The sequence below is a fragment of the Populus nigra genome, chromosome 1 (genome assembly GCF_951802175.1).
Source record: "Populus nigra chromosome 1, ddPopNigr1.1, whole genome shotgun sequence".
NCBI lineage: Eukaryota > Viridiplantae > Streptophyta > Magnoliopsida > Malpighiales > Salicaceae > Populus > Populus nigra.
In genome coordinates this window covers 27,180,487-27,205,115 of record NC_084852.1, presented here as the reverse complement: position 1 = coordinate 27,205,115, position 24,629 = coordinate 27,180,487, and the positions used below count along the sequence as shown (strand labels likewise).

Sequence of the window (24,629 nt, the reverse complement as noted above, 5' to 3'; positions counted from 1 at the left end):
TTTCTCTTTCTATGTTGCCTCTTTTGTGTACTAGAGGAAGATGTTTCTTTTTCCTTAGAAGTTTCTTCATATTCCCCTTCATTTTCAATTGAAATTGATTGCTCTTCAGTGTTCTCTTCCAAGTTGACATCAACATATGATTTGATATAATTTCTGGTTGTCATGTCTTTTCCAACAACAATTGTCATTATCTCATACATATCAAGTTTTTTGTTGAGATACTTGTCATGATTGGGATGTGCCTATTCATAAAGTATAGAATATGCAATTTTTAGTTCATTGTATAACATTTTAGAACCAAAAGTAAATATAAAAATTACAAAGAGTATAATAATTATCATACCTTTATTTCTTCATCATATACATCTTTCGAAACTGTAATCATCTTCAAACAATCATCCCAGCCAAAGCCACTTTTATTTTTAAGCTTGGTAATTATTCCCCATTCTTTTTTAACAGTCTTGAGATGATTGTCCACATGCTTAGGCTCGTATTGCACATTGAACTTTTGACTGATTTCTGTAGCCACTTTAACAAAAGATTCTGTTTTAAAGGTGGAAGAAGGTTTGCTTCCTTTAAGTGCCTCCTCAGCTAATATCTCAAGCAACATGTGAGACATAGGCTTAGACCCTTGCATTTTTCATTCTGTGTGGAACTCATTTCTACAAAAAAGAAATTACAAATTTATACAAAATAAAATCATATAATATTTAGATTTAATAAATTTCATATAAAAACTACAACTAATAATTAAAAGAGAAATTATAATAAAGTCACCATCTACTCCAAATATATAACAAATATAATACAAACTCAAGCAAGACATAATAAAAACAAACATATATAATTAACACTCAATTACTAGTTTCTTTGAGTGTTATAATCATTCCACATGGTTGAGGCAATCATTTCTCTTTTTGTTATCAACTCCCTATTCTCTTCCCTTTCCTCCCGTTGACTTAAGTTGATTGTTTGTCTAATTGGTTCACTATCCGAACAAATTTCTTCCATAAGAAAGTCATAAGGATCAACCCCTATTATGTGATTATGAATAATACAACATGCAAGCACAACATCTACTTGTGTTTCATAAGACCAAAAAGATTTTCCATCAATTGATCTAAAATGACTCTTCAAAATACTATCCATAACATGAAAGTGAAGTTTTCTGATAACAAAACCTAATAATATAGGGAAATAAATATTAAAAAAAGCATATAAAATACTTACCAATCAATACAATAAATTATACTAAAAAAAGCTAACAATATACAATTCATAAGTTCACAATGATCAATAAGATCAATCATTTTAATTCTTAAAAATAATGTGATTATCGAATAATTAAATAAACATAAGTTTCAAAAATCACCTCGTATGCGGCAACACAACACACGATCAAGTTCATGGCTAGGTTCAATTCAATTCTATTTTGATTTGTTAGTTATAACCATAAAGATTGTTGAGTTTAAGCACTAATAGGTAGGCAAGGGTGAACCATAATATTTGTATAATAAAAAAACTAATCAACCCAATCATCTGTTACAAATTAAGGAGATTTTATTGTTAATCTCTATTTTTAGAGGAACAATACCTACTTAAAGTTGTATTGCATTATATTTCATTACGCTATTAAACACATAATTTATAACTAAAATTACAAATATAGTATAACTAGTTCTCATGATTTGTGTGGGGTTCTACTACAACCACATGAATAAACTACAGCAGTCTATACCTTTGCTTTATAAAAAAAACCCCACCGTTTTCTCTGTTCTCTCTCGCCTATCTCTAACTCTCTCCCATAACTAATTAAAGACATCATCTCATTCGGTTTCATTCCCATGTCATTCCCATCATCATTCGGTTTCTCCTCTCATTCGGTTTCATTCCACTGTCATTCCCATCTCATTCGGTTTCTCATTCCCCTCTCAATCGGTTTCTCAAATTCCCCTATCATTCCCCTCTGATTCCCCTCATTCAGTTTTGAAAATTCCCCCCATTCCCCTGGGTTTTCTCGCCTATCACTGTTCGTTCTCTCTCGCCTATCACTGTTCGTTCTCTCTCGCCTATCACTGTTCGTTCTCTCTCGATTGTCTCTCTACCCTTGCTCTTTCTCGGTTCTCTCTAACCATTCCCCTGTTCTTTGAAGAAGCAGGACACCATCACAGATTCAAGGGGCAGGACACCATAACCATTCCCATGTTCTCTCTCTCTCGGTTCTCTCTCGCCTATCACTTATTTGCTCCTCATCCCCAGTTCTCATCCCTCTCTCACCCGATAGTTTCCCCTCCTGTTTGCGTCACTATCTTTATGCTGGATGCGGTGATGGGGAAACAGGATAGGGGCTAGTTGGGTCTTGTTTAGGGATTTTTATTTCTCTCAAGAAGCTGCCGAATGTGCAAGAAAAAATGTGTTTTTTATGGCTTGATTGTGATGAAATTGGTTGGGTTTTTCTGTGAGCATTTTTTACTGTGACGAGGAGATGAAGAAGAAAACTGGGTATGGAAAAAAAATTGACAGGCAGAAGATAAATTAAACATAGAAAATATATAGTGTTTTTCAGAACAGACAAACAAGATCAAGGATTTTTAGCTATAATTCTTGCAAATCTAAAAAATACGAAGAAAATAAAAACATAAAGGAAATAATATAGAAAAATAATAGAGAAATTTGAGGGAAAAAATAACTGAAATGAAGAGTGATTCTCAGAAACCGAATGGAAAATCTTCTTGCTTTTCAATTGTTTTTGGACAGAGATGCAGAGAGGGGTTCAGATGTGTTTTATCAGTAAAGATAGGAAAGTGTTTTTCTTTTGACAAGGAAAGGAAAACACTTTCATGCGGATAAAGTAAGTTTTTTTTGTTAACTAAAATTAATTTTTTTTATCAAATTTTGGATGGTTGCCAATCATTGAAAAATAAAAAAAATAAATTCCTAAAATTTGATTTCCTGAAACAAACAAGACACTAATATTACTCATCATAGAAGCTTCCCATCTAATCCTAGACGGTTCACAATCCATAGCCCAGCCCATCTCCAAACCCCACCTCTCTCTCCTCCCCTCGCAAGATTCCAAACTTAGCACATAAAGACTCTTCAGACTCCAAAAATCTTCGAAAAATCAGGGAAAATGGCGTCTTCAGACCCTTCCAGGCCCGCAACCGGCTACCCTTTTGTCCCAAACGGCATCCACCACCCTCCACCGGCAGGCTCTGCCTATCCTTACCAAGCCCCACCACCACATCAACCCGCTTACCCTTACACCTACAACACCAACCAAACTTACCCTAACCAACGCGCCATCTTCCTCCGCCGCTTAATTATCGCTCTAATCATCTTCACATGCATCTTTTTCACCATTCTCTTCATTTGCTGGCTAGTCATCCGACCCCACTTCCCTGAATTTCGCGTCACCTCTCTCTCTATCTCCAACTTTAATGTCTCCTCATCGTCCTCCAGTGTGACTGGTACCTGGAACGCCAGGTTTCAGGTTTCTAATCCGAACAAGAAGATGAAAATCTCGTACAATGAGATACAGACATCGATCTTTTATAAATCGGAGTTCTTGTCCCGGACGAGGATTCCCCCGTTCAGACAGGGCAAAAGGAATGTCACTGATATCGATGTGGAATATGGGGCGACGAGTTCTTATATCGGCGAGCGGACGGTGAGTCAGATTAATTCTGATGAAGGGCGTGGATTGGTGAGTTTTAATTTGAGGATTGTTGCTGATGCGGGGTTTAAGGCTGAAGGGTTTTGGGCAAGAAGAAGGTTGCTTAGGGTTTATTGTAATGATGTGGCAGTTGGGATTTCAGGGAATGGTCGATCTGGGAACTTGACTGGTGGTGCCATGCGATGTAATGTGTATGCCTGAGTGGAGAACTTTACTGATTGTGAGTAAGACGAAGTTTCTTAGTGTAATTTGTATTGGTTTTTAACTCAGGACTGATATTTCGGAATCGGAAAATGGAGTTGGCGGGGGTACCTTGATTTAGGTATTTGTGGATCATGTACAGTGGTTTGGGAAAAAAAAAATGCTGATTTCATTCAAGAATTTGATTGCCCGAAATTGTGGTTAATCTTATTTTTCAGATTAGTTTCTTATATTGCTGTGAAATTGAGATGTTAATAGAGGAAGGAAAGGAATCTTGGAAGTACATGGGTTGTAATGGTGGATGTTATTGCTGTTTGTGTCTTTGTTTGGTAGGTAAGTGTTACATTATTCATTGCTTTCGTTTAAAGATTGCCGTCGAGACGGATTTTTTTTTCTAGGCGGAATTGCTAATAGGTAAAATGATTGAATAGTTGTAGGTTTGGTGTGGAGATTCATCTGGGGCCATTGCAATGTTTTAGTTGCACCAATTGAGAGATGAAGAGAGTGTGCAATAAAGATGATGCGTAGAGCTATCTTGAAATCCTCTTCCCGTGCTTTTCTACTCCATTTCAGTGGGGTGTGATTGAATAATGAGAGGAGATGGTTTTAGAGTTTGTGATGAGTTTATTCGTTTCAATTTGAGGAGAATTATGCCTATAGCTGGTAGTTATTTGGAGCAAGTTGTGTTTATCTTATGAGAAATTTGAGGCTGTTGTGTGCCTTGGTTTTGTGATGCTAGACAATTAGAGCTAAATTATATAGCTTTTTTTAACGGATTCTCCTCGGGATGGAGCAGATAGTCCTGCAAAACTGGCATGGAATTCCCCCGATTCTTGTCTAATGCTGCCTGCTGGTTAGGTTTTACCTCATCTGCCAGGCAAGTGGACAGATCTTGCTTTTGCTTTCTTTGATCCCTTGTTCTCCCTCTCTGTCGCTTTTTTTGGTATTGTTCCATTAGTGCTTGTTCTCTTGAATTAGCCTTTTGAATTCAAGCAGAAGCACGCGGTTGCTTACAAAATCAGCTGTTTGCCTGAGCTTTCCTTTTGTTCAAGCATGCTAATCTTGTTCTTGGGGGGGAGGGCAATAAGATGCCTTCTCCTTTTGTCTTTGTTCTTCCTTTGCTTGAGTGCATTGCTACCTGCATCATGCCGTTTCCATAGCCAGAATGCTTCATTTTGTTGTCATGTGTTTTCTGTAGAAGTATCAACTTCCAACTGTAATATTATTTTTTAATCATTTATTAGTATATATATTTTTAAATTCATTATATTAAATATGTACATTATTACTGATATCTTCTTCTATTGTATTAAGAATTAACTTTAAATCCTTCCCATGACATAACACAAGCAAGATTACTAATCTTGTATGATCAATTCTAATTCTAGCTATTAAGTAATTTAATTGAAAAAATATAATCAAGTAACTAAACAACTTAATCGTAAAATAAACTAAATTAAAAATAATTTATATTATAATTACATTCAAGAATTGAATTGGCTAAATAATAAATATATATATGTTAACCTTTATTTTTTAAGTTTTTCTTAATTATTCAACATCATAATTATCTTCTAATTAACACCTTCCATCATCCAACAATGCTTTCATCTCATGCCAAATATTCCAAGATATTTAATTTTCATCTTCAAACTTCAAGCACAAACACAGCCAACTGCAATAACTCAGTGCTACAATTACAACATTCCCATTCAAGCAAGAAAAACATCAAGACGTGACTTGTTTTCTTGATCGATAATATCAAGAAACAAAGGGTCAACGGTTATATGACTATCCACGTGTACATTAAACCTATGGCCCCACCACAACAACCTAGCCGTGCCTCCAATATCCACCTTAGCGTCAAGCACCATCTCCCTCTTTGCCACGTCACTGAAAAACTTCACGGAATGGTTAGCCATCAGCTCGACACCATCAAGCCGGGCCGTGAGCTCAAGTATCTGGCAAGATCTCGAACGCTGAGAGCCTGCTTCGACTTGAGCCGAACCGATGAGAGAGCCGTCGTAGAAGATCGACATGATGGTAGAGGAGTAGTGGATGGGTATGATATTGGGGTTGGTGACGTGTACGGTGAGTATCACATCGGTGTCGATGACTGGAAACCTGAGCTTGAAGGAAGTGAAGTTGATTTTGATCAAATGAAAAGTTGGGTCTTTTGGCTTGGCACTGATTAGAGCCACGGCTGCTGTAGCCGATGCTGCTCCTACTAAAGCGGCGGTCCAGCTCCATTTTACCTTTTTGCTCATGGATTTTGGAGATAATTACTCTCTTCTCCTCCTCCTCCTCCTCCTCTCCTCTGTTTGCTAGAAATGAGAATTGAGAGGTCGGTAGAGGGCTTTGCAGAGAAATGGATGGCACTGTCCTATGACCAATGGTGAGATTTGGAAATGACGGAAATGGGCTTCATGGTGGTGCTGTGGTCTTTTGTTTTTTTCGAGGATATCTTGGTGATTTCATGTGTGACAAACGAAAGTGTTTCGGACAGCGGGCAGTTCCCTTGTTTGCACAATTCAGAATTTTGGATCGTGTTCACCCAATATTTTTCTATAAATAACATTTTATGTATATATTTCATCACTGAATTTAGATTTATCTTTCTTCTTTTTTTGTGTTTTTTTTTGGAGGAATTAGGCAATTACCATATGAATTTAAAAAAATAGGTGAAGCAAAAAAATCTTGATGAAATATTACACTTTTGCTCGCGGGTCAGAATTTAGATATATATTAAATATTGCACTTCTAAATCATAATAATTAATTAATTAATATTATGATTAAGAAATAAAATTTTAATCGATATCATGATGCCGACATCAATTATCTTTTATTTAAATGAAGTTAGGTGAAAGCTGATGGAGTTTATCAAAAGTCTAGAACATTAGAAAGAATTATAACATATAGAATCATTTATGAAATGAGTTATTTTAATGGCTAGCACGTTCTAGAAAATTTCTTGTGGTTTCATTAAACACAATTAAAGAGATAAGAAAAAGTCTATGAACCTCTCTGGATTTAAAATCTCACGTTAACTTATTGTGTCTGAATTATGAGATTTATTAAATATGGTTAAAAAAATGAGTGAAGATAAAAATTTTATTGAAAAAATAACAAATTTATAAACATAAAAAATAAAATATTTTAATGGAAAAATATGATTTGAATTTTTAGATCTACAACGTTAAATTAGATTTTTGTGATGATTTGTTATTTATAAAAAAAATTTAGACTTACGCTACTTAAGTCTGATAAACATATCTAACTCAAGTTCATCTAACTCAAGTTCACTTGAATAATAATAATAATAAGAACAATAATAATAGAAGATAGAATTTATATTAAATGAATAATAAATTCATAAACATAAAAAATAAATTATTTTAATAGGAAGATATGATTTGGATTTTTAGATTTAAAACATTAAATTAGATTTTTGTGATGATTTGTTGTTTATAAAATATTTATATTTTGTTTATAAGTAATTTTTAGACTCATATTACTTGGATCTGACAAATATATCTGGCCCAAGTTTACTTGAATAATCACAACAACAACAATAATCATACTATTAACACTAAAAATAACAACTAGGTGATTTGTTTGGGTTTTTTGCTTGCAAATGTGGTGTTAGGCAAGGTGATCTATTATCACCTTACCTATTTATAGTGTGTATGAAGTATTTTTCTAGAATGCTTCACTTGGCAATGCAAAAGGGATAATTTTTGTTTTCACCTAAAGTGCAGCTTCCTTGGCATATCCCATTTGGCTTTCGCAAACGACATCCTTTTACTTTGCAGAGGTGATATGTCCTTCATTGATATTCTATTTCAACAGCTATTGGCTTTTGGCAGGATGTCAGGGTTGGTTGCTAATGCTGTTAAATCTTCCATCTTCTTTGATGGAGTTAGGGAGCACATTAAGCAAGCTATTTTGCTCCATACAAGATTCTCTAAAGGTTGTTCATTTTTGTAAATAAAAAGAGTTTGTAGAGAAGAAGAATTTTCAAAGAGAATGAGAAATGTTCTTGTATTTTTCACTGTATATATTAGCTGAGCACGAAACCTGCTTTTATACATGATGCAAGCTGCCAATAACTGAATCCTAGAATTTAGGATTCAACTCATCTTCAATCATTCAATGATTGAGGGCTACAATTCTTACACTTATGCAAGAAACGGTTATAACAGAAAAATAACAGTAATTGCAGCAACATCCTGTAACAAAAAATTCCTTTCATTTCTTTATTCTTCTCATCATAGCTTGCAGGATTAACTTCTGGGGCTTGGATTTAAGTAAACAGCTTATTTTTCAAGAGTCTCTTCTAAGCTGCTTACTGGTTTAACTCCAAGTTTCAATCTTAGTTGCTTGAATCTTTCTTTAGGCAATGCTTTAGTAAAAATATATGCGAGCTGTTCTTCACTTTTGCAAAATTGCATGTTGATCACGCCTTCTTGTAGAGCTTCCCTTATGAAATGATACTTTCTGTTTATGTGTCTGGTTATTTGATGAAAAACTGAATTCATAGCCATCAAAATTGCTGACATAATATCAAAGAACAGAGGTGTTGCCTCAGTTTGCATTTCACCAAAATCATCAAGAACAAATCTTAACCAAATGGCCTATGTTATTGCTTCAGATGCTGAGACATACTCAACTTCTACTATTGATAATGCCACTGTGTTTTGTTTCACAGAGGCCCAAGAGAATGCTCCACTTCCAAAACTAAATGCATAACCAGAGGTGCTCCTGCTATCATCTTCATTTCCTACCTAATCTGCATCACAGAATCCAATAAGAGTTGCTGACTGATCTCTTATATACTCAATGTCATAGTTGAGAGCCCCTTGCACATATCTTAAAACCCTTCTTGCAGCTCCCTTATGCATTTTTGTAGGACTATTCATAAATCATGATAGCAAGCTAGCAGCATACATTAGATCAGGTCTATGAATCTCTCTGGTTTTAAAATCTCACGTTAACTTGTTGCGTTTGAAGTGTGAGATTTATTAAATATAATTAAAAATAAATAAGAAAATAAAATTTTTATTGAAAGAATAACAAATTTATAAATATAAAAAGGAAAATATTTCAGTGGAAAGATATGATTTGAATTTTTAGATCTAAAACGTTAAATTAGATTTTTGTGATTATTTGTTATTTATAAATAATTTTTAAACTTACATTACTTGAGTCTGACACAATATCTAACTAAAGTTTACTTGAACAACAACAATAATAATAGAAGATAGAATTTATATTAAATGCATAATAAATTCATAAACATAAAAAAATAAATTATTTCAATAAGAAGATATGATTTGGATTTTTAGATTTAAAACATTAAATTAGATTTTTGTGATGATTTGTTGCTTATAAATAATTTTTAGACCACATTACTTGGATTTGATAAATATACCTGGCTCAAGTTTACTTGAATAATCATAATAATAGCAGCAACAACAACAACAACAACAATAATAATAATAACACTAAAAATAATAATAATAATAATCTACTATTAACACTAAAAATAATAACGACAACAATACTATTACTAGTACTAATAATAATAATAATAATAATAACAACAACAACAATAGCAATAACTAGGTGATTTGTTCGGGACTAATAATATAATAATAATAATAATAACAACAACTAGGTGATTTGTTTGGGTTTTTTGTTGGCAAATATGGTGTTAGGTAAGGTGATCCATTATCACCTTACCTATTTTTAGTGTGTATTAGGGGTGTTCACAGTCCGATTTTAACCCAAGAATTCAACCGAACCGGAAAATAGTATTTCTTATTAGTATAACCCGAATCGAACCAAGAACCAGTTCAAACTGAACCGGTTTTGTTCGATTCAGGTCGGTTTTTTAGCATAAAAACCAGAAAAACTGGACTCATCTTCATCACTAAGCTAAATCAAAGGAAAAATTTGACATCAAATATCAATTTAAGCTATTAATCACAACAACCACTTAGAAATTTAAGAAAAGCAACCAGCAATCAAAGTTTTCCACATAGGGGCTGAGAAGGGGTAGGGATGAGCTGGGAAGGGGAAGGAGAAGGGAGGTCCCGAGAGAGCTGATTGACCATGAATTTTATTGGGTCTTTGACTCTTTCCCCAGCTGTGAATACTGTATTGGCTTTAGCAAAGCCTCTTTTTTTTTGCTATGTAGAAAATCTCAAAGCTTGCCTATGCGCAGCACAAGGATGGAACTAGTATAAGTTATATTGTATCACTATCAAACGCAGGATTTCTTGAATAATGGTTCCCTCGCATCTGGATTGTGAAACTGGAAGGAGAAGGCTGGGAAAGGGGGAATGGAAGGGAAGGCTTGAGAGGGGGTGGCGGCTGGAAAGGGGAAAAGTGATTTAGGGTTCTAGGAAGGAGAAGGGGAAGGCTGGAGGGGAAGGCGGGGTTGACGGCTGTTAAGGGGGAAAGTGATTTAGGGTTAAGAATTGTTCTTTTTGTACTTTTTTTAAACCAGTTCAGTTTAGTCCGGTTCAATCGGTTTAAGCTTTTTTAAACTGAAACCGAATCGGATCGGGTGGTTTTTTTATTTTTTAATTGGTTTATTGGGTTTTTTCTATCGGTTGAGTTTTTTCGGTTAATGTTTTCTCGGTTTTTTTGGTTTAATCAGTTGTTCGGTTTTTTTTAACACCCCTAGTGTGTATGGAGTATTTTTGTAGAATGCTTCACTTGGCAGCACAAAAGGGATAATTTGCGTTTTCACCTAAAGTGCAACTCCCTTGGCATATCCCATTTGGCTTTCGCATACGACATCCTTCTACTTTGCAAAGGTGATATGTCCTCTATTGATATTCTATGTCAACAACTATTGGTTTTTGGCGGGATGTTAGGGTTGGTTATTAACCCTGTAAAATCTTCCATCTTCTTTGATGGAGTTGGGGAGTATATTAAGCAAGCTATTTTTCTCCATACATGATTCTCTAAAGATACCTTCCCTTTCAAATACCTTAGTGTGCTGCTAAGTCCCCACAAAGTGCTGGCTAGCCAATTTTTCCCTCTAATGCATAAGCTGGAAACATGCATTTAGAGCTGGCTGGGGAAGCAATTTTCTTTTGCTGGCAGGCTAGAGCTAATTTGATCTGTGTTACATGGAATGGTCCAATTTTAGAAATATTTTTCCTATGCCTAGACTTGTTATCAGTAAAATCGCCTCTCTATGTAGGAACTTTCTATGGAGTGGGAATATATCATAGAATAAGTTTGTGCTAATAGCTTGGAAGAATGTCTGCTTGCCTAGACATAAAGGGGGTTTAGGTCTCCTAAACATCAAAACTCGAAACAAAAGTTTCTTGGCCAAGCATTTTTTGAACATACATCTCAAATCTGACACCCTCTGGATTCGATGGGTTCACCATTATTATCTGCCTCACCACCCGTAGTGGAGCCACAATAGGGATTAAGGAGGCAATTACCTTTTTAATTTTTTTTTTTTAAAATATTTTTTATATTAGAATTTTAATATAATAACTTAACAAGTTTAATTTTTTTTTATTAACTACTAATTGATCCAAGCTTTTTTTTTAATTATTGTTCATGCCTTTTTTTCTTCTATAAAATTTCTCTTCAAGTCCTAAACTATTAATTAGTTAAGTAAGTAACCTTTTATGCTTTATACTTTATGTTTTAGGTGAGTTTCCTTCATTTTTTCTATTTATTCAATTATTTAATTTTAATTTTATTCCTTAATAATTAGTTATTAAATATGTTAGAGTTTATGATAATTTATGGATTTGTTAAATTAATATGTGTATGGATAATATTATATGCATATAAATATGAATTGAAATAAATTTTGATGAATTAATATGTATTTTGTTATGAATTTTATATGAAAAATTATTGTGATCAACTTACTAGTAATTAAAAATGAAGTACTGAACAACACAAAAACTTAGAGATACAATAAAAAAATTAAAAAAATATATTAATATTTATATTTAACCCACTTGTATAAAATAACAAGTCAACAAAGAATTGTTACCAATAATTTCACTAGAACCTAGAAGATTTAGAAATAGATGAATGAAAATTTAATTGTATATATTAAAAAAGAATATATTTAATGAAATTAAAAATGAAGTGAAGTAGTTTTAAAATATAAAAACTCGAAAAGAATAATTATAATATAAGCTTTTTTATTTTTAAAATATCCTTAAATTAATTTTGCTTTACATGAGTTAGTATATGTATTTCAAATTAATTTATCTGTATATAACACATGTATATATAATATATAATATCATTTATTAGAAATTTCCCCCTCATTTAAAAGTTTTTGGCTTCGCCCCTGCTCACCACACAATATGGAACTCAAGGCTTCAGAGTACCTCCACCCCCCTCTGGAAGTCTATTCTCCTTCTAAAAGACCAACTGGTTCACGATTGTGGAGGAGCAGAGGCAGCAACTAACATGCTTCAAAACTGGCAGAATAATTAGGGGACTTTCTCTGCTAAGGCACATGAATATTTCAGGTTTAAAAGTGTCTCTATTCAATGGGATGGCGTGGTCTGAGAAAGCTGGTCACTGCCCAGACACAGCTTCATTCTATAGCTAGCTGCGCTTGGGAAACTGAAAACCAGGGATAGCCTATAATTTCGCTTGACAGACACTCAATGTGCACTCTATGGGCAAGAAGAAGAGTCTCATAGCCATCTTTTCTATGCCTGTGATTGGACCTCTCTTCGGTGGAGAAAGGTTAAGTGCTGGTTAGGGATTACAAGGAATATGGCTACCCTAAATAGTGCAATCAGAGGTCTCACTTCTAACAAGAAAGGTCTGCAGCTGAGAATGAGAAGAGTTTCTTTAGCCCTGGTTGTGCACCTGATATGGGAAGAAAGAAACAGAAGGGTTTTTGACAACATTGACAAATCTGTTGATCTCATATTCCGCAAGTATCAGATTATGTTCTACACAATCCTGTATTTTCATGACAAAAATCCCATGGCTTATAGTGTTGCTGACTGACTCCTGCTCTTATTGAGATGCTGTGAAGGCTGATGGTTGATCTTTGCTGAAGTATTAGTTTTTATGCATCTTCTATTGTTCTCCAGTCTCGCTGGTTATTTGTTTGTGGTCCTTTGATTGTTGGGTTGAGAGGGTGTTGAGGCTGCTTCCAGTGGTTTTCTTCTTCAATACCGCTTCTTTATCTGTTTATACAAATGGGTTCTATGTCGTCTTCTGGCCATGTAATAGCTCTACGTTGCTTGCATGTCAGTTCCCTTTATAGATGCTGTTTTTGGGTTAAGCTCAGCACCACCAACTGCACGCTGGTTTTTTATTTAACCACAGTTTCCCTGCAGGGAGCTTGTCCCCCTAGCTTTTGTACATGTCATGGTTTTTCTGTTTAGGGATTTGGCCAGTCAGATCTTGGCTAGGCTGCATCCATTTTAGTTATTTGGGGAGCCTGCTCTCATTTTGTACGTAAATTCTTTGTTTTGTACATATTATAAACTTGCTGGTTTGGTTTACCGAAATGGTTACTTTTTATCTTAATATATTTTTATATTATGATAAAATAACAACAACAACAATAACTATATTACATTTAAGGTGTTTGGGTTTGACAATCATGCCTAATCTAAGTTTAGTTGAGTTTGGCAACTTACCAGATCCACGTTACTTAGGTCTCGCAACATGTCAGACCCACAATAGTTGGGTCTGACAAACCCAAGTGCAAGGGTCTAGTAGCCTTGCTAGACCCAAGCGCTTTAAGTCTGACAGTCATGCCAAACCCGCACGCCTAAGCCTAACATCAAATATGACTGTCAGACCTAAGCAAACAATAAACAAAGAGAGGATAATGGTACACTTTAATTGTCATGAGAGAGAAAAGAAATAAAAAAAACACAAATAATCGATCACTGACGGCAATCCAATCATAATATGTTTACACGCGCCGCTCAATATGGAAGAGGGCACGACTACGTATCTAGTGATACAATAGTTGGCTAGATTTGGCCACTGAGTAGCGTTTTACGAGCCTCCTTAATGGTACGGGCGCTGCCCACTCACTGGAGCGTGTGGAACACGCTCCAGCAGCTTTTTGATTAAAAAATAAAAATAGAACGTGAAAATACTAAAATACCCCTATAGTCCTCTTAATTACACAAAATACCCATGGAAAAAATACCAAAATACCCCCAGAGGCAAAACTTCTTTTTTTTTTTGTCTTTTCTGAGTTTAAAAGCATTATTTGCTTATACATGGAAATTAGAAAAACTTGGATACTCTCGTAGAAGAAAGTCAAAAAAACATTTATCCACTCGTGAAAAAAAATTAAAAATTAAAAATGAAATACTATTACAATTCATAATGAAATTTATCTTGATCTACAGTGATTTTCCATTACCATTTAACTTTTTGTATAATATTTTGGCTTCATAGCATATAATATTGGCTTTTTTATCTTTATTGTCTTCACATGTTGATGTTTTATTTTTAGATAAATGTCATTTTTATAGTATGCCAATGAGTTTGAGGGGAGAGGCTACATGGTACAGTTTTCTTTCTTTAGCTTATGCCATGTCTGGTAGATGCTTGTGATGTGATAATCTAGGTTTTTTTTTTCACCCCGATTAGGTTAGCTTACAGTCATAAATATTAATTTTAAAATTTTAACAAAAATTTTATTAATATCAGAATTAAAAATATTATTTTTTTATTTAATATTAATTGACACTAGAGTCAAAAATATTTAAATATCATAATACTGGTAAATCTAATTAAAACTCTTTCTACAAATCTTCTCTTTGATTTAAACTAAGTTTAACGAGGCTAACATAAACTTGTTGATTATTCACAAACATAACATAAGTTATTATTTTCAATGATTCTTATAATTATCAACTCATTAATCAATTAGAAATAACAAAAACAAACCGAGCCTTGGATTAGTTAGGCTTGAACAATCCATAAAAGTTTAACTCATTAAAATAAACTTACTATTACTTAAAAGATCATCGGCATGTAATAAAATAGATTATTAGTAAATAAGACAAGATCAACAATATATTTTACCTCAAGAATGATCTTTTAGGGATTATATTATCTTCCTAGACAAGTTAGGATATTTTAATGACCATGATACATAATTGCTTTCGTGAACCACATGCGCATGTCATTAGAACAGCTTTCCTCGTGGGGAAACATGAAGGTTTAAAATGTTTGAGTGGCACGGTTTTTGAGTCAAACAGGATTAGATTATATTATTCAGGAAAAAAAATGATTAGATTAGATTATTGGTCAGTAATTCACTGCAACAATTTCCTCCATTATAGTATTCTTCTTTCATATCATCAGCTCCAGATCTCCGGGGCAAGGCAGCCAGCTAGCTGTAATTCTTTAGAATAATTTTTGGAATGCTACGTATCTCCCTGCGTTTGGCGCCAGCACCAGCACCATATATCCTTAGAGGACTGCACGTCTAATGACAATGACTAGTGATCATGCACACCATTTCAACCTCATGTTATGCAAGGATTCCATATCTCTATCATCTTGATCAATTCCTTATAAATAGAAAGCAGAATGTGCTTTTGTTTCCATATCAACTATTACTAGTTCGAAAAAGAAGAAGAAAAAAAATGGAAATGCGAAGAGTAGCTGCTGCATTGGCACTAGCACTTAGCCTCATCTTTGTGAACTTGGCTGGCCAATGCAGTGGTCAGTTGCAGTTTGGATTCTATAATGGAAAATGCAAGGACAGAAATGGCTTTCAGAGAAACGTTGAGGATATTGTCAAGCAGAAAGTAAAGGCAAGATTCAGTACAGACACAACAATAGTGGCTGCTCTTCTTCGCATGCAATTTCATGACTGTTTTGTCAATGTAAGAAGGTTTTGCAATCCCTTTCAACGTTAATTTGTTTTAGTACTCTTTGCTCGATGCATGCACAATCTAATGCAATTTTATGGGGGTGTTGAAAGGGATGTGATGCATCTATATTACTGGATGTGCCAAATGGTGAGAAAACTGCACCTCCAAATTTAAGTGTGAGGGGCTATGACTTCATCGAGGAAATAAAGACGGAAATTGAAAATACATGCCCAGGAGTCGTCTCTTGTGCTGATATTATAGTAATGGCTACCAGAGATGCTGTTGTCGAGGTGCATAACTTTTTTCTATTCCCTTTCAGAATCAATGCATGCGTCTCATTCTTAACAAAAGAATTGAACTGTAAACAAACATTAACAAAATTTATTCAGGGGTCAAAAGAGTAGGATAACAAAAGAATTGAGTGATAAATGCTTGTGCTCATGCATGCAGAGTGATATGAAGTCAAGGACAGGATGGTACCCTGTACAAACAGGAAGAAGAGATGGTCGTGTATCTTCTGCTCAAAATGTGAAACTCCCATCTCCAAGTATCCCAATTCCTCAAGCTATTGCAGCATTTAATAGCAAAAGACTGAGCACTATTGACATGGTTTATCTTCTTGGTATGTGACGATGCATTCTTCCATTTCTAATTCTCTTTGAAACTACATGTGATATTACATTTCCAAGCACATTACTAATTTGTCTTTTGATTCTTCTGATGATGTATAGGAGGTGGTCACAGTGTCGGGGTAGCACATTGTGGTTTATTCCAAAATCGTCTTTATGATTTCAAGAACACTGGCCACCCTGATCCAACCATGAATACTACACTACTGAAAACCCTACAAGCTCTTTGTCCTCAAAATTCTGGCAGTACCAAGTCAGCTAATCTCGACCAGGATCCTCTCAAGTCTTCTTCAGTGGACAAATCTTACTACGAGCAAATACGTTTAGGTAATGGGATTCTCGAAGTTGATCAGCAGCTAGCTCTGGATTCAAACACCAGATTCTCAGTGGCAAGAATAGCTGAAAGCAACGACTTCAGCTTTCAATTTGGTCGGGCCATGATTAAGTTGGGAGCTGTTGACGTCAAGATTGGCAAAGATGGGGAGATCAGGAAAAGATGCGCAGCTGTTAATTCACCTAATGGAAATTCTGGTGGAAATATTTTTAATATATTCGGTTGATACTTGTCATCCGTCAACTAATCTGCTTTCATCCTTGTTTATTGATGCCCTTTTTGTTTTCTTGTTTTATTTCATGTTTCTTTATGTTATTCTTTTTTGTATTTATTATTTGTTGTAATCTTGTTCTGATTGAATGAAGCAAGCATCAAAATTATATATGTTTGGTCAATGAAAGAATAGCTCAAGTTTGCGCAATATGAGATGAATCATTTTAATTAGAACTGCATTCATTCAGCTAAATAATTACTGCCATAGTCTTGGCGTGCCAATATTAGAAAAGAAGAAAATGCACTCAGAAGAACAATCTCAACAGATGGTGGTGAAGAGGAGAACTTTAGTTCAAGCCTTGGATGCAAGGGCTGCCTTGATCTTTTGGATAGTATCCATATCAGTTTTGAAGGCATTGGCGAGGACAGCATCATCAAGTCCAGTGGCAAAGACAGTGGTAGGAACTGAGTCGGTTCCGGCATTGGCACTGCCAAACAAAGAGAGATAGCAATGGCAGGGTTCTTGAAGTCAACATTGTATAGAAAGTGACCTAGTGCCTTCGGGAACACAAATGTGTCTCCAATTTGAAGCGTTAGAGTGTAGAGTTTGTTGGTGGTATCAATAAAACCAACCTCGAGACTCCCATGAAGAAGAAAAAGAAGCTCAGCCGATCGAGCGCGGGTGTATGTGAGGGGGTTAACACTACCTGCAGGAAACTGGAGAAAATTAAGCAAAGGAGACACTCTAACTGTTTAGAGCAGGGAACTCCACCATGCTAGCAGGGATTCCAGTGAAGAGGAAAAGGTCGGCATCAGAAGTTGAGATTTCATGGAAAATAAAGTCTGATACAATATCAGGATGGCTTGCCTGAACCATCCAAGAAGTGGCCTAGTGGTGGGAATATCAGATCCACGAATAAAAACAATGAAGGATGTCCCGGCTTGTATGAGACTAAATTTATATGAATGTATTTCATTATTTTTGTTTTATTTATTTGAATTATTTATATTATACAGTTATAATTGATGGACTAAATTCAATAATTGGATGTTATATATATATATATATATATATATATATATATATTTGTGAGTTTTCGATGACTTGATACAGACTATTCATCTTTGAATTTTATCTTCTTCCTAGTTTTTTTTTCACTGATTTTAATTGTTGGCTTTCTTTCTTGCTTTTAGTTTTCTTTAGTTTTTGTTCCACATTATCTTTGGTACCAGAGAACAAGCTTTTAATTATTCTTACTATCATAATTTTAAAAATCAGTCTGGCTTGACAAATCGATTTGAAACTGGAATTGAATCGGGTTGAAAAAAAATTAGAGAAATAAAAAACTCAGTTGACCTGGTTGACCCGATAAGAACTGATTAAAAACCCAATTACAACCCGTTGATTTTTATTTTTTTACTAAAACGACATCGTTTTGATTTAAAAAACAAAACAAAAATTAACCTAAACGACCTAATAACTCAATCAAAACCTGGAATCCTGATTTTGGACCGGGCTGGCCATCGTGCCAGGTCTTAAAACTATGCTTACAGTTAATCAATCTTTTAGAACTTGTGAAAACCCTCTAAATTTAACACGGTTTCTAAAATCTAGAAATTAGGTAGAATCTTTATCAACAATTGATCTAAAAAAAATCTTTTAATCTCTTTTTACTATGAGATTTGATGAAAAAAATATTGTTCATCTTCCCTGCCCAGCAAATCCTTTATAGAACCAGTCACTTCAACAAAGAAGACCCCTAACCCAGCATTAATAGAATCAAATATATTTTTATCTTTATTATTTTCTATCTTATAGAAGTGACCAAACAAACGCTACCTAAAAGCTGTACTTGCACCCAAGCCTTGAGGATAGACTTCATAATAATTTTATATTTTTTTGTTTTTCATTTCCGGCCCATTGATCTTCTTCTGCTATCTTTTGCTTCCCTCCCACTGCATCTTGTATGATTTGTATTAAAGAAATGCCCCGACAAGCAGGATGGCGCATATAGTTCATTTGTTCTTGCATAATCATGCTCGTTCGTTTGTTTTATAATAGTAATAATTATTTTCCATAATACATCTTTGAAATTTAAGCCTTTTAACAGGAAAACTCTGATTGCTGTAGATTGCACATCAACCAGATTAAAGTACCATTATCATGCCAGGATTAAAACGAAATATTTTCTGCTTGGCAGGCTGAAGATTATTCCAACAATGGTGACTCGAACAGGGTGCCTGTCCGATTCATATGGAATGCTTCGTGCAAGGTTATGGCGGAGGAAGGATGACCAAAATATAAACTCAGCCATACCGTTTTCTATCACTTGGGACTACAATCTGCTGCGAACTCGTTTAGAATAAATGACTATATTTGCAATAGTGCATCAGTAAACAAACATATTGCTTCAATAAAAGTAACCACCTCATTCAGAGCATAAAAGTCACAAGCAAAACTCCATATCGTTAAGTTTCTACAAAGTTTAAATATCAATTCGAAGTCAACAATTTTCCATAGGATAAGAAAAACTACAAAAGCGTCCTGACTTGAAAAGAGCCATCACCAAGCAACCAAAGCAGCACCACCGAAATGGAATTTCTCTGATGAGAGACAGCTTACAGCCTTCTTCCCCTTCTGCCACCCTTTCTGCGGGTGCTGTCTGTTGGAATTGGTGTCACATCCTCTGAAAAACATACAAGCAATCGTCAAACTCAATGCCACTGAAAGAAGATTCAGGCTTACAGATGCTTCTCTGGTTTAATTACTACATGGCCTGTTCAGCTATTCATACTCATCAACTGAAAACACAGCATAAATGATACAGTATTCATGGCATATAACAAATATAAAATGTTAGGCTCTTGAAACATTAAGAAACTAAAGAGTAACTAATGCCTAGATTGAAAGCTTCAATCCACAAGCATCACCAACACCAGTTCATCCAAGCCAGGTAACAAACACAAGTGCATATTAAACTCCTAAAATTGCAATCAATGGTTCTAAAACTTTATTTCTTATTAATGACTTACCAATGCGACCAATTTTCATTCCAGAACGAGCCAATGCCCTCAGAGCAGACTGGGCACCAGGCCCAGGTGTCTTAGTTTTGTTCCCTCCTGTAGCGCGAAGCTTGATATGAAGAGCAGTAATGCCAAGTTCCTGTTAGTTTTGAAACCAGGTTAGTGTTAATGAAACCACTTCTGAATAAAAAAAACAGCTTATAAATTAAAAAAAGGAATTTTAAAAAAATCAATGTATCAAATATAAAACAGAACAAAGACCTTGCATCTCTGTGAAACATCCTGTGCAGCAAGCATAGCAGCATATGGTGAGGATTCATCCCTGTCAGCTTTAACCTTCATTCCACCTGGTACATGTGCAGACCAAAGAGAAAGAGTTACACTAGTAGCAGAAACAATGGCCTGATGACATTGCCAATGCAACAGTTCTATGAGTAATGCACAACCAAAATAAAGCAAACTACCTACTTATAAAGAGGGGGATTAATTCCAATACTGAACAATCAATCATATGATAACAAAATGATGAATTCACCATGAAATTTTATTTTGGAAAATCAAAAGGGCACCAATAAATCAACAAGACACTACACGGTACAACAAAGTACTCATGTTGGATAAGCATATAGAAACATAATGTGAACACTCAGGACACTTAGCACGCAAGTCTATTTTAGTAATCAGAACCAGCAAACCAAGAGAGAAATGGACAAATAGAGCAGAAGCAAGCTTGAAAACTGTACAAGCAAGACCCCATTACAAGAAAAAGCAATTGTTAAAAAAATTATGACGGTATAAAACACATACCAGTAATGCGAACTAGGGTTTCCCTCCCAGACAAATCAGTCACATGCTGCAATTATTTCAACCAAGTTAAATTACTAACAGATAAACCCAAAAAATCCCGTTAATCAAAAGACAGACATGATAGTTCGTTAGGGAAAATATTAAAGAATGCTCACAATGAATGTGTCATTGAATGAAGCAAAAATGTGAGCCACCCCGAAAACATGCTCTCCCTCCCGGACAGTTGGGCCAAGAGTGACATTTTCTTCCTTTGGCTCTCTTGTCCTTCTCTTTGACTATCAAATCATAAACAAAATTCTATCAAAACAAAAACCCACAAAAAAGAAGCAAAATCTAAATCTGAAAAACAAATATAGAACTCAACCCCCCACTTCCCTAAACAACAAACAGCTAACGCATATACTATCAAAGTCAAGAACGATCAAACAAAGCATAGGACAAGTGACTGATAGCATCAAAAAGAAACCTTCTACAGCATCAACTTATTTCCGAAAAATCCCAAATTTCCCAACATAAAACAGAAGCAAATTCAAAAGTACGATACTTTAACAAAAACCCACTTCCCCTTTGTTTATTTTCTTAAAATAAAACAGATAACAAAAGCGAATCTCCTTGTCTTCAGTCCTCCTAAGCAGATATACACCAACAAGAACAACAAAAACAAGGTACGAAGAGTTAAATACGTGAAAGAGATCTTACTTACCATGGCTGAAGGCAGTTTAGGTTTGGAAGCCGAAGGATGCTAAACAAGGCTGATGGCCGAGCTTGCTTGCGGCGTTGCGGAGGACGACAGGGAGTGGCTCAAAGAGGAGACTTTATATGAGGGGAGTGGCCAGGGTTTTTAGTAGAGTTAATATTATTTTTATTTGCTTGAAAGTCCTTGGAGTTTTCTTTTATTCTTATTGGGACTAATTTGGGTTGGGCTTTTCTCTTTTTTAGTTTTTCCTAATAATCTGATTTCTTTTCTTGGGTTATTGTTATGGGCCGGGCTTTTCCAAGCTTTGTGAAGAAACTGGCCCATAGGACATAGCATTTGATGCTGTTTTCTTTATAGAAAAGGGGTCAAAAGCGATTTCTCATAGTATATTTTTTGTTGTAGAGTATTTTGGGCATCACTTCTATTTATTGGTTTAATTTTTTTAAAATAAATATTTAATTAAAAAAAATCATAAGCTGTATGGTGTTAAAATCAATTTTCATAAGCAACAAGTAACTTATAGAATTGAGATAAAATTTTACTTTGAGCATAAATTACAAGGTGTTAACTCTTGTAATTATTGATTTCTTTAGTTTTTTTAATATTTTTAAATTGCTTTGACATGTTAATATCAAAAATTCAAAAAATACAGAAAAAGAGATGATATTGGGACTTTCTTAATGTTGGAAGGATGATATTGGTGAATTTTAAACTATTAGGATCGAAGTGAAATTTAATAAAGACAAAAATAAAATTTACTCTATAATTAATCATTTCAGCAAGATTTTTAGAGATGAACACTACATTTAATTATTCTTTTATTAATATTATTATCTAAATATATAAAAACGTACTATTTGAGATTCTAATCACCTTGATGAAGCCAAGTGAAATGATATTTTTGTTCTTATTAGCTATAAAAAAACAACAGGCTAAGTACAATTCTTTTCTTTTCTTTTTTCTGCTGGCTCAACTAAAAGCAACTGCAGATGACTCACCACTACATGATTTGTATTGTTCATGATGGTATTTCAAGGGCTCAGGCTATGTTAAGGACCACAAAGAGGCTAGTATGTATAAATTTATTTTATTTTATTTTATTTAATAACAATTTTATTAGAACTATTAGGGTTTGTTTTGGAATTATATAAGATCCCTTTTAACTCCTTTAATCATCCTATACCTGGTAGGGGTGGAGAAGTTGTTAAAGGGTAAACCCATTTGAAAATATATTAAATTTATATTTTTTATATTTTTTTAAAAAAGAGAATTAAATAGTTTTTTCTATGTCAAAATCATAAATTAAAAAAAAACTAAAAACTCATCAATTTAATACTTTAACAAATAAAAAACACTTCCAAAAACATCTAAATCATAATGTCACATATTGCCTTAATTCTGAATCTAGGTGGGTGGGGAACTTTTTTTTTCTTTTATGTTTTTCTCTCTTTTTCTCAAACTTATCACTCAATATATATATTGATTTCTTTTAATTATACTAATTATTAGATATCAGCAACTTATATCATGCCTCCAAATAAAAAAATTAATTGTTTAGAAGAAAATTCATTAAAAATGGGAATAGGTTCAAATCCTATTTCTAACTTCTTAGAGACATATACCGTATATCTATGTCTATTCAACCTTACTTGAAGAAGCATCCTGAATTTTGGTGTCATAAAGGTCCAATGGAATGTCCAGATATGAGCATTGATGATAACGGCGCAATGTTCCTCTCAAATATACAACCATAGTATTTTTACACCCATTTTATTAAACCGAAATTATTTATTAATTACATTTAAGTTAAAATCTGATTATTTTTTCATGTAATCATTGTGTAATCACTACTAAAAAATTGGCAAATACTAATGATCGAAATCATATCGGTAAATTATGGTAAACCATATGTTTCTTATGAGACCATGGTAAAAAGGACAGTTGGATCAACTTTTAATTCTAGCAACGTGCATGGAGTTGTAGATGAAAATAATAATCTTTATAGGAATATGGTTATAAATATAATGAGAATGAATCAGGGTTATGCAAGTGAATGTTCAATCATAGATGAAGTACCAAATGCAGGCGTGCCCATGTCTTTTGATCTTTTAAAAAATTATAATTAACCATTATGGAATGAGTGCATAAATCATAGTAAATTATTGGTCATTGCATAAGTGTTCACCATAAAATGAGATCATTGGCTTATTAAGGCTGATTACGACAGAATTATCGAATGGATGAGAAGCATTTTACCTGAAAATGTGATATTTTGTTTTTAGCTGCCACCCACGTTTTGTACAATATGAGACGATGGCGATGGTTTGTAAGCTAAGCGATAGAATTGTGTTGAAGGATGTTGGGCTCGTAGTATGGGGAACAAGAAACTGCTAATTAAGATACTATGCTGGTATCTATCTAAAAGTCAAATTCTGTGAGAAGCTTCTTTCTTATAAACATCTGAAGCAACAAGAGATGCCCAAAATCCTATTTTCTCTTTCCTCCATAACCTTACCAATGCTCCCTCGCTTGGAATTCTCCTAGTAAACTGATCAGACACAGCCCTGGACTTTCGAGATCCAGCTAAGGTAAGGCGACACTTCATGTCGCGGCTGCTCCACATTGCCGCGGTCTCATGAATCGCTCCGCACCGTCGCCTTCCCGCGCCCAAAACGCTAAAATCATTGCTTTCTTAAGAAAAAAAATGAGTAAGAAAGTGAAAGAAGCCTCATGCCTACTCTTCTTTCCTACTTCTCAACTACAACTAAGATGTATCCTTCCTTCCTTCTTTCACTTACAGTTCTCTAAGACATTCAGGGGCTGTGTAACTGCCGTTACAACACTTTTCTTAATCCGTTACGGATGTCAAAAAGTGAAGATTGGTTATGTACCCCAGCCCTTCGAGGAAAGAGGCACCCTTTAAAAAGGTCTTGACTAAGGTATCTAAATCGGGGGAGCTCCAGGAACTTCCTTATGGACCTTAGAAGTTGCAGCTCGCTCTTTGCCTTCTTCCTTCATCGAGTGATTTCATCCCTTCGGTCTCCTATTGGAAGATCTTTTAAGGTCATAAGCAGTAGTCAACCCCTTATTATATCAAAGAAGTACTAAATGAGAGACTTCTAAAGAGAACTTCTATACTACTAAATCCATAATGAAACCCCCAACCTAATATACTATAA

At 34.5% G+C, this 24,629-nt stretch overlaps 4 protein-coding genes across 4 annotated transcripts; 2 read left to right on the top strand and 2 right to left on the bottom strand.

Moving 5' to 3' along the window:
* Positions 1–3,133: 3,133 nt before the first annotated feature.
* On the top strand, positions 3,134–3,877 carry LOC133680946 (NDR1/HIN1-like protein 10). Its single transcript, XM_062104002.1, has one exon. The coding sequence runs from the start codon at positions 3,134–3,136 to the stop codon at positions 3,875–3,877; it is 744 nt and encodes a 247-aa protein (XP_061959986.1).
* Positions 3,878–5,492: 1,615 nt separating this feature from the next.
* Positions 5,493–6,275, bottom strand: LOC133697072 (uncharacterized). Its single transcript, XM_062119418.1, has one exon. The coding sequence runs from the start codon at positions 6,142–6,144 to the stop codon at positions 5,590–5,592; it is 555 nt and encodes a 184-aa protein (XP_061975402.1). The 5' UTR covers positions 6,145–6,275; the 3' UTR covers positions 5,493–5,589.
* Positions 6,276–15,493: 9,218 nt separating this feature from the next.
* Positions 15,494–17,093, top strand: LOC133691176 (peroxidase 60-like). The gene is made up of 4 exons (XM_062111604.1): positions 15,494–15,758; positions 15,857–16,036; positions 16,197–16,368; positions 16,478–17,093. The coding sequence occupies exons 1-4, from the start codon at positions 15,516–15,518 to the stop codon at positions 16,933–16,935; spliced, it is 1,053 nt and encodes a 350-aa protein (XP_061967588.1). The 5' UTR covers positions 15,494–15,515; the 3' UTR covers positions 16,936–17,093.
* Positions 17,094–19,312: 2,219 nt separating this feature from the next.
* On the bottom strand, positions 19,313–21,605 carry LOC133689640 (small ribosomal subunit protein uS11z-like). Its single transcript, XM_062109592.1, has 6 exons — positions 21,457–21,605; positions 20,909–21,028; positions 20,754–20,799; positions 20,208–20,293; positions 19,956–20,085; positions 19,313–19,609 (listed from the first exon to the last, which is right to left on the bottom strand). The coding sequence occupies exons 1-6, from the start codon at positions 21,457–21,459 to the stop codon at positions 19,542–19,544; spliced, it is 453 nt and encodes a 150-aa protein (XP_061965576.1). The 5' UTR covers positions 21,460–21,605; the 3' UTR covers positions 19,313–19,541.
* Between the last annotated feature and the right edge of the window lie 3,024 nt (positions 21,606–24,629).

Coding starts and splice junctions, on each gene's coding strand:
- LOC133689640 (XM_062109592.1), bottom strand. Junction 20,800..20,908: donor CATTCAATGACACATTCATT/GTGAGCATTCTT, acceptor AAATAATTGCAG/CATGTGACTGATTTGTCTGG. Junction 19,610..19,955: donor AATGAAAATTGGTCGCATTG/GTAAGTCATTAA, acceptor TATGTTTTTCAG/AGGATGTGACACCAATTCCA.
- LOC133697072 (XM_062119418.1), bottom strand. CDS start 6,144: ATGAGCAAAAAGGTAAAATGGAGCTGGACCGCCGCTTTAGTAGGAGCA.
- LOC133680946 (XM_062104002.1), top strand. CDS start 3,134: ATGGCGTCTTCAGACCCTTCCAGGCCCGCAACCGGCTACCCTTTTGTC.
- LOC133691176 (XM_062111604.1), top strand. CDS start 15,516: ATGGAAATGCGAAGAGTAGCTGCTGCATTGGCACTAGCACTTAGCCTC. Junction 15,759..15,856: donor TTCATGACTGTTTTGTCAAT/GTAAGAAGGTTT, acceptor GGGTGTTGAAAG/GGATGTGATGCATCTATATT. Junction 16,369..16,477: donor TGACATGGTTTATCTTCTTG/GTATGTGACGAT, acceptor GATGATGTATAG/GAGGTGGTCACAGTGTCGGG.